Source organism: Lissotriton vulgaris, chromosome 8 (genome assembly GCF_964263255.1).
Source record: "Lissotriton vulgaris chromosome 8, aLisVul1.2, whole genome shotgun sequence".
Taxonomy (NCBI): domain Eukaryota; kingdom Metazoa; phylum Chordata; class Amphibia; order Caudata; family Salamandridae; genus Lissotriton; species Lissotriton vulgaris.
Window position 1 is genome coordinate 853,086,505 of NC_141696.1, and position 9,403 is coordinate 853,095,907.

A 9,403-nucleotide genomic window follows, 5' to 3' on the forward strand; every position below is an offset into this window, starting at 1 on the left:
CCACTTCCATGAAAGTTAAAGTTAGTAATCCTCAGATGAAGTCCACAGGTACATTTACACTGGTCCATAATCATGTTTTTTTTAACTAAATGTCAGAATGGTCATAGTATGCTAAGTTTCAGGTATGTGTTCTCCACCAAAGGAATGACTGAATTATGTTACTTTTTTTAATTGGTAAAAACAGTACCTATACATACATATGAAGTTATTGGAGAGTATTTTATCACTGAGGCAATATTTGCCTCCTATCTAAAACGGTTCTTACAGGTGCCCGAAATTACATGCTTATTATTGTGTTGCATCTTCTGTGCAAGAGCAACTTTCTTCCACACTTTCTTGAAAGCAAATGCTGCCCATTCACAGGAACGTCTACACTGTTCATCTTCATAATACCAGGTTTCTTGTGACTTTCTGGCCATGGATGGCTGTTCTCATTACAGGATAACTATGGGGTTACATTTTTCAAAACAAAAGATTGTCGTACAAGATTTTAGGATGATCCACTTATAAACGGAGGTAGGTTAGTGACAGAGCATGCAAATTTCTATTACGAGTATCATAGCAGTTTTCAGGCACTTTTCAGACAGTACCCTTGCACAAAATATATGAACTCTGCCTGATTACATGATCATAGCTGCTTCTTTCATGCACGACAAAGTGTACACAAAGTGTTACAGATGTGGCTGGAAATTGTCACATATCGACAGCCTGAAGAAATGGAAATATCACACATACACTTACGGAAAATGTGGCAGCTATGAAAGTATGGGTTAAAAACAAATTATTCCATATCTATGTGATAGAAATCTTGAGCTTTTCCAGTCAAAGGCTGCAATCTTACAACTGCATGTTCTCATACTTCTCTTGCTAAAAGTCAGAGGAGGGGGCGCCCCACTGCTGCAAAGCAGTGAAAGAAAAAAACAAATACAATGATAAGAACTCAAGGTTATTATCATTTAATTTGTGCCTGCTGCGCAGCTTTGCAGGGTGGGCGAGGCTTCTCTGCTCTCAGAGCAGAGGAGAAGTGGTTTTCCCACTCCTAAATGCACATGACTGGCTGGCGGGCCCTCTCGGGCCGGTCAAATAATCATGCGCACTTCACATATTCTCCATGCAGGATGCATTCCTGCCTGTTGTGGAGGACATGCCCAGGCCCCTAATCCCTGGCTGAGCGTCGATCCATGGTGCTCAGACCAATCACAATGCTTCTTTGCAGCATTGTGATTGGCATAGGGGAGGGAGCCTGGCTGCTTCCTGTACCGGCTTGGAGAGAAGAGACTAAGACGACGTGGTAGAGAGTGGGAGAGCGGCAAGGTGGTACTTTTTTTATTTTATTTTTTTAAATCAATCCCCTGCTCCCCCGCCAGTCCCAGCCCATGCCAGTCTCTACTGCTGCACACTTGAGTGGTTGGACTTAAAAGAACAAACTGGGCCCTGAAATCAATGGTTACAACAAAAATTTACTATTTGTCTTAGTTAAGCCCTGTTTCCGGCACTAGATCCTCCTTCTTCTTCTACACAGCGATGAACCTTGGAATGTTGTATTAGAAGTCAAGGAACAAAACAGACATCAAACTTAATTTTATTAATAGTTTAAGCCTAGTCAATTATAAGAGTTGTAATATAGTTTAAAAGCTTTATTTCTCAGTAAGAGATTTGTATTTTATTTAGTTTTGTTTTTATTTCAGTTAGTACATAAATCAAATAGGTTTACAAAAATATTGTCAAAGACAAATGGTTAGAATAAAGCATCAAATTATAAATGCACTAAGCGTGTTCCATGAAGGAATTAATTATCTATTCTATAGATCAGAATCAGAGCTTTAGATTTCCAAAAACCCATGAAGAGTTCAAACTCAAGGAAAAGAGTGAAGCCAAAGAAGCATAAAGTTTCAAAGTCAAACTAGAGTAGCAGAACTTCCTATAAAGAATAAATCATCAGACTCAGCTGAGTCACCATAAATCCAAGTGGGTCAGTACACAGTTGCAGTAGTAATCAATCAAATCAAGTGGGAAAGAGAGGCAGAGAGGGATAACAGTAGCAGCAGTAGCCACAACTGTCATGGGACTGGGAAAAGTGTCCAAAGAGTCTGACGGTGAAAACAACCTAGGAACACGCACTATTACAAAGGTCAAGGAAACATGTCAAAAACATGGTATTAGGCTCTGTTCTTCATGGATCAGTAGGGTGGCAGACTTTCTCTGCAAGCAGGTTCAGGTCTTCCATTCCCAAAAAAATACATGCAGTTTAAACCTTTGAACACAATGTTAGCTACAGACAGTCTTGCCTATGTACATTCTGGAAACATCTGACATGGTTCCCCTAGTCCTCAAACACCAATCGACCATCTATATCTCTACTAGTTTCACTGCAAGAACAATGAACTACTTACTAAAAGGCAACATCACTGTTAGGTAATCCATTCTTTCTAAGGGGAATTAAGCATTATTGTTTAAAATGCGCAAGTTATTTGTATTCAACGTAATACCAAATACCTCAGATACCAACACCTATAGAAAGATTAAAACTCAATGGAAAAAGCTTGATGTTTCTACATTGCAATTTGAAGCCTTTTCTTTTGCAGGTGATAGGCCCACAAAAGTGGCATGTCATCTTTATTGGGACAAATGTGTAAATAGTGAATGCTAGGACTTGGTTGATCCCCATAATTTTCCCTCACAGAATATAATACATTTCTGTGATTAAATTTTTTTTAACGTTTGCAGGGTGTTCTGGAGAAGAAAAAATAGTGGAATCCCTGCAAACCACACCACCCAGAACTCTCTCAGATATCTAGTTTTCATAAATGTCTAAGATTGGTAAATTTCCCTGTGTGCCTCCTGTCTCTGGGACCAAACAATGCAGTTATCCACTTCCATAAGAACATAGGAAATTCATGACATTCAAGAATAAATGGTGCCTATGAAAATAATACATTTGTTAAACCAGAATCTTCTGCAGTTATGACAACAACTCTAAGCACGTCACTTTATGGTAACGCTTATACATCACATTGTGCACATTTCAGCAATATTAAACCAGGGGTGGGCTGAATTTGCCTAGTCACGCTACGGGAAACTCTGCGAAACGGTAAAAAATCCCTGCGAGCACGCAAAAGTTATGCAAACACGCAGAATTGATTGTTCCACCCGTTTGCGATGTTTTTTTCCTGTTCACAAACGCTTTTTTCATGCTAGGGGAGAAATATCTTCAGAACAAGCATCTTGAAAGCGAAAACAAGCAAAAAATTCTGCGAAGCTGCGGATCGCAGAGTTTTCGGCAATTCTGGGTTCTCAGCAGAATCCGAAATTACCCAAATTCCACGAGCGGAATGGAATTTACTGCCCAGGCCTATATTAAATTCACTTCTAAAAGAATGGAACAACTTGATGTTTCCACAGTACATTTTATGGCCTTTCCTGTCAAAGTTAGTAGGCCTACCCATACAGGCTAGGTACCATTTTATCAAGAGACATGTGAGAATGCAGTTTGGTAGGACTTTTGTCAATTCCCATGAACTGCAGAACTATCCCTCACAGAAATGTGAGAAGGTTCCATGATTTTAACCACATTTTGATATTTGTAGGCATTTGGAGTAAGAAAAAATTGTGGAATCCATGCATGCCACACCACCCAGAACTCCCCCAGATATCTAGTTTTTATAAATGTCTATGATTGGTAAATTTCCCTGGGTGCCTCCTGTCTATGGGCCCAAATATATTAGTTATCCACTTCCACAGTAACATAGGAAGTTCATGACATCCAAGAATAAATGTTGCTTATGAAAATTAATACATTTGTTAAACCAGAATATTCTGCAGTTATGACAACCCCTTTAAGCATGTCACTTTATGGTAACACTTCTACATCACATTGTGCACATTATAGCAATATTTAATTCACTTCTAGATAAAAAAAAGGAACAACTTGATGTTTTCACGCATTTTGTGCCCTTTCCTCTCAAAGGTAGTAGGCCTATCCATACAAGTTGGGTACTGTTTTATCAAGAGACATGAGAATGCAGTTTGGTAAGACTTTTGTCAATTCCCATGAACTGCAGAACTTTCCCTCACAGAAATGTGAGAAAGTTCCATGATTGTATCCACATGTTGACATTTGCAGGAATTCAAAGTAAGAAAAAAATAGTGGGATGACTGTAATCCACACCACTCAGCACTATTCTGGGTGTAATGTTTTTAAAAATGTCTGAGCTTGGTAGGATTTCATGGGTTAGTGCCAAAGAAACGTGGATTTTCGTGTCCAGGAAGTAGTGGCGCTCAGCTTATTAACGTAAGTGTTTCAACGATAGACTAATACAGTGTGGTGCAACCTGGGAAGGGGAAACCCCAGTAACCCCTTGATTCGGATAGGGAAACCCTATCACATGAAATATGGAGACAGTCCCGAGCACACACACAACCTAAAATAGACAATGCAGTTAGTAGAAGGACAACAAAATGAGTGCAAATCCAACAATGGTATCTTGTTTTTCTTTTAATTGATAGTTCTACACAACTAAGCCAGCCGACACGTTTTTCACCAGAGAAACAGTGATCTCCGAATCTTCAGGGCTGTGTGGAAAATACCAAGCTCAGTGTAGTCCCACAGCCGCTGATAATTCCAACCCGGTGGGGTATAAGTGCATCAGAGGAGCAAATAACTAATTGCCATAAAATTGCTGTGAGCTGTATACACGGGTAGTGTGTCTGCCAATTTGCAAAGTACGCGGAGATCGTATCCTGGCGGCTCCACCTCAATCCATGGACTTGATTCAGGTGGAGCCACCAGGATACGATCTCCGCGTACTTTGCAAATTGGCCGACACTACCAGTGTCTCGCCTCGCTATTGCTGTACCATTTGGACATACACCCTCATGTTAGGACCTACGCCATTTACATTGACGTGTCCTGCGGTCTGATCGTACTGGTGTTATAGACTATTGAGCACAATACTTGTTAGATTGCTGTAGCTTTTTCCCGATCAATACAAGTGAGCACCCGTGATTCGGTTTGGAATTTTCACCGTTTTCACATTTCCTGCCATCTGTGGCCCTATACAGCTCACGGTAATTTTATGGCGATTAGTTATTTGCTCCTCTGATGCACTTTTACCCCACCGGGTTGGAATTATCACCGGCTGTGGGACTACACTGAGCTTGGAATTTTCCACACAGCCCTGAAGATTTAGAGATCACTGTTTTTCTAATGAAACACGTGTCGACTTCCTAGCGTCATCTGTGCCCCAGACGGCACAGATGCCGCTAGGAAGTACCGACGGACAGAGCGGTGCTTCACCAGTCCTGAGCCGCAGCCAGGCGGGGTGAGGTGTATACTTCTTACTAATCAGCCCACCGCTGAGTGTATGAAGAGATCTGGAACAGACACAACCTGGAGGTTCAGGTGACTTATCTGTGTCGTTCCTACACTACATTTTACTGTTTACTTATCTATCACGTTGGGTTTCTTTGTTTGCAGTAGCTGTATTTAATTAGGTCCTGAAGAAAGCAAGGCTAGTGGCCAGTTTTGCTGAAACATGTCGACCACGTTACACCACTAGACAGGTTATAAATTCACCCTGTCTGAGCTATTTTTTAATATTGGTGCTAGGAGTTATACCTCATTAAATTAATTTTTGCTCCTTAAACCAATTTTATTCACCCTTACATTTCTCCTGGTTTTTTCTTGCACTGCACACTACACCTTTTTCCAACCCTGTCAGTTACTTTACCAACACATATGGTCTCAACCATAACACCAACACTTACTGACTAACAGGAAGATCACCTCTTTCTGTTAATATACCAAGATCTGGTACAGTGTTGGTCCTCGGAGCCCCAAATGATGAAGGGTGGTTCCGAGTGGTGACTGATGGGAGCCAGAGACCAGATACTGATCTTGATCTGGCATATTTTATAGCCTTTGCCCCTTAGTCATAAATCTGGGAATGTATCATAATCCATGGGAGTTGTGTGAGAATACCAACACAACACCCAAGGAATGTTTTCCCAAGGTCAGAGTAATGCAGAGCAGCGATTTCTGGTGAGTTGCTTTACTCCAGATTTATGAAGTCACTCAGGGCCACACAAAGTGGCCTTGCGTCACTTCATAAACCACATTTGGGGATTTTGTCATGCATGTACCCTGTTGGGTGGGGAAAACGCGTCACAAACCCCCTCATAAATATGCTCCTTAGTGTCTTCGAAGAAACCATGAGTGATCCACAACAATGATGTGTTCCTGAGTTTTGAATGTTGCCTACTTTTCAGAAATGTTCAGTTTTTCGAGTTCACCCATTGGTTTCTCATCTCTTCCCACAAACACCTCAAGTAGGTGGAATCCAAAAATATAAGACATTTTAACCCCCAGTCAGAAAATTGCAAAAACTGTTCTGGAAAAAATGATTGCTTTAAAACTTTGTTCTTGAAAACAGGGGATCTGAACACAGCAATCCTTTTGTTAATGCCATGTTAGAAACAAAAACACATTTTCCTATTATTCCCCCCCAAAAAAATTATGCTACCTTTTGCAGCTTTAGAAATCCAAACATGTGTGAAAAAAGGATACAAAAATGACCTGGTTTAGGAATAATCTGCCTCAAATTTCAGAGAAACGTCCCAGCTCACCCGAGGTGAGACTCAGCTTTTAAGGGATCAACTTTTCATGTGTTTATCATCTCTGGAAGATTTGCTAAAGCTGTATTGAGCCATGTCTACAAAATGCATGAGTGATGTCCACCATAGTATTAGTGTTACTACGAGAAAGCCATGAAGTCCATTACCAGTTAATATGACTGGTCGTCCTTGCTTAGCACAGAAGAAGTTTCCAATAAACCTCATATAGAGGTCTATAGGAAAATAAAGGATTCCTTTAACCACAGTAGAGGTAGCACACTATAATATCAAGACTATAGGTCATAGAAGGTGCCACAGAGAGAGCTCTTCCATATGGCCAGGCAAAATTCAACTGGCTGCAGTATACAAGACATACTTTTCTCTGCATTTAATTAAATGTGAACCATGTGCATTGTTTACTATATACATGAATGTACTGTGTGTTGAATTCTGCTAATATTTTATTCCTTACAAAACGAATTAAAAGAGATAGTAAAGACAGTACCTGCCGTATTTATGGCTCGCCCTCCACCAGGACACCAGAGTCAAGCCAGAACCAGACCTTAGGCCTAAGCCCGGCCTCCCTCCGCTCACCCACCTATAGCAACAAATAGCGATTTACAGCTATATAGTATCATCTAGTGTAAAGGCAAGAGCCATATTAATGAATTTAATTAATGAATGTGAACAAATCTGCCCTGCCTCTTCAGATAAAGCCAAAACATGAAATAACTATGGTAAATATGTGTGACCAGCCTGTAATTCCACACTGTACACCACAATTTACAATGTGCACAGATAACCAAGAGACAGTGAAATTACATCCCTGCTATTGTGTGGCTCCCTCTATGTTTCCACTATGTCTGCCAGGCTATTGGCCCACATCAGTTCATCTTTTGAGTGCAGACTTGGTTGCAAATGACAGTGAGTTGACAGCTCACCCTCAGTAAAATTTGTAGAGAGAATGTTGACCTTTCTTGAGACTTGCTTCAATCAGTTGACATCCCAAACTGTCGACTCTGAAAACTCTAAGGGCTGGTGCTTGGGTCATATACATATAGCAGCAAACCCAGCAGCTCCTCTAAATCCATGCATCGGGGCACCCATACTGACTTTGATACGTTAGAGGATTGAATTTATAGGATCCATGGGACTATAGGATTAGTTTATGTATATATATATATACACACAATCGTTTAAATGTTTCCTTTCTTAAATAGATTCAATGTTTCCTTCAATGGTATGTTCTGTAACATCATACTTTGTATCATCTTGTCTACCAGTTGGTGCTATATGGAAGGCTCATTATGTGACTCCAGTATTCAATCCGGAAGGTGCCGGGGCCTGCTATGGGAGAAAAATTTGCCCTTGCAATGGAGAACGTGTACGTCGTCATACACCTCCCCTGCTGTTTGACCTCTCTAGAGATCCCAGAGAGGACACGCCTCTTTCACCTGACACAGAGCCACAGTTTGACAAAATCATAGAAAGAATACACAGAGCAGTGGAAGAGCATCGAAGGACACTAACTACAGTACCCGTACAGTTATCTGGGTCAAACAACATCTGGAAACCATGGTTGCAGCCATGTTGTGGGACTTTTCCATTTTGCTGGTGTGATAAGGAGAGTACCGAAAAGCACACTACATAATGAACAAAGTACATCTAACATAGTTAGAATGCCTTCTATTTGGAATTTATACACCCCTCCTTTATTCAACGCAGTAGAATAGATGGCTTGGGGGACACCTTCCCAGCTTCCTTGACGAAGATTACTTAAAGCAATACTCTCCTGCAATACATAGATTTGGCTGTGAAAGCCTCTCCCCTAAGTCATGTTTAATATTGCTCCATTTTTAACTCTAAAATGTCAATCTATCTATAGTTAGGAGTGCTATCAGCATGTAAGAGGCAAACTTCTGCTTTTGTATTAAAACACACATACTCTTATTGTTGTCACTGATATACATGTAACAATTTCAAATATGACCCTCCTGGGTGTTTAAATATATTTGTGAATAAAATTGTCTACTCTATTTTGTGTTTTTTATATTTTGAATTCTGAAGCAATATAATCTATGCTGGGCTCTGTTTGAGAGATAGGGCCCAATTTAAAATTTGGCAATCGGACCATCCTACACCGGGGCAATGGAGTAAATCGGTATTTTAGAATCGGTAAATGCAATGTAGGTAAAAATTTGGTAAGTATTACAGAATCGGTACGATTCTGTATTTACCATTCCCATTCATTACTATGGAATGGTGTTTCTATTGGGTTAGGGTTAATGTCCTCATTGGTTGGGTATTTGAGGGTTCTGAATGGTTTCTCGGTCTGTGATTCAATCATTGCAGTGTTGGGACTAGGGCTAGGGTTTGGATTTCTATAGGAAGTAGGGACTAGGGCTTCCTATGTTATTGGTTGTTGGGAGTAGGGTGGGACTAGGGCTTTAATTGTAAGTAGCTATTTAGTGCTTCTGGTGTGATTGGTTGTTGGACCAGTTGTGGGACTAAGAGTAGGGTTAGGCTTTCTATTGGAAGTAGGGACTAGGGCTACCTGTACCATTGGCTGCTTGGACTTGGGTTGGAACTAGTGGTAGGAGTAAGGCCTTTATTGGATGTCGAGATCAGGGTTTTTGAACTGATTGGGTGCTTGGACTAGGGTTAAGATTGGCTGCAAGGTCCTGGTCTCCTATTGGTTCTAGATGTTAGGGCTAGTGTTGTGATTGGATAGTGTTAGGTCTATGGTTCCCATTGGCTGAAGGGGTCACCTGATTACTAGGGCTACAAAAAG

The 9,403-nt window shown here is 40.7% G+C and overlaps 1 protein-coding gene across 1 annotated transcript in view; it reads left to right on the forward strand.

Moving 5' to 3' along the window:
• Nucleotides 1–8,647, forward strand: part of LOC147698101 (arylsulfatase H-like) — a 433,996-nt gene extending 425,349 nt beyond the window's left edge. Inside the window, exon 10 of the mRNA XM_086934776.1 lies at nucleotides 7,896–8,647. Within this exon, the coding sequence (XP_086790902.1) occupies nucleotides 7,896–8,263 (368 nt within the window). The 3' untranslated portion in view covers nucleotides 8,264–8,647. The remainder of the gene's footprint in view (nucleotides 1–7,895) is intronic.
• Nucleotides 8,648–9,403: the final 756 nt, after the last annotated feature.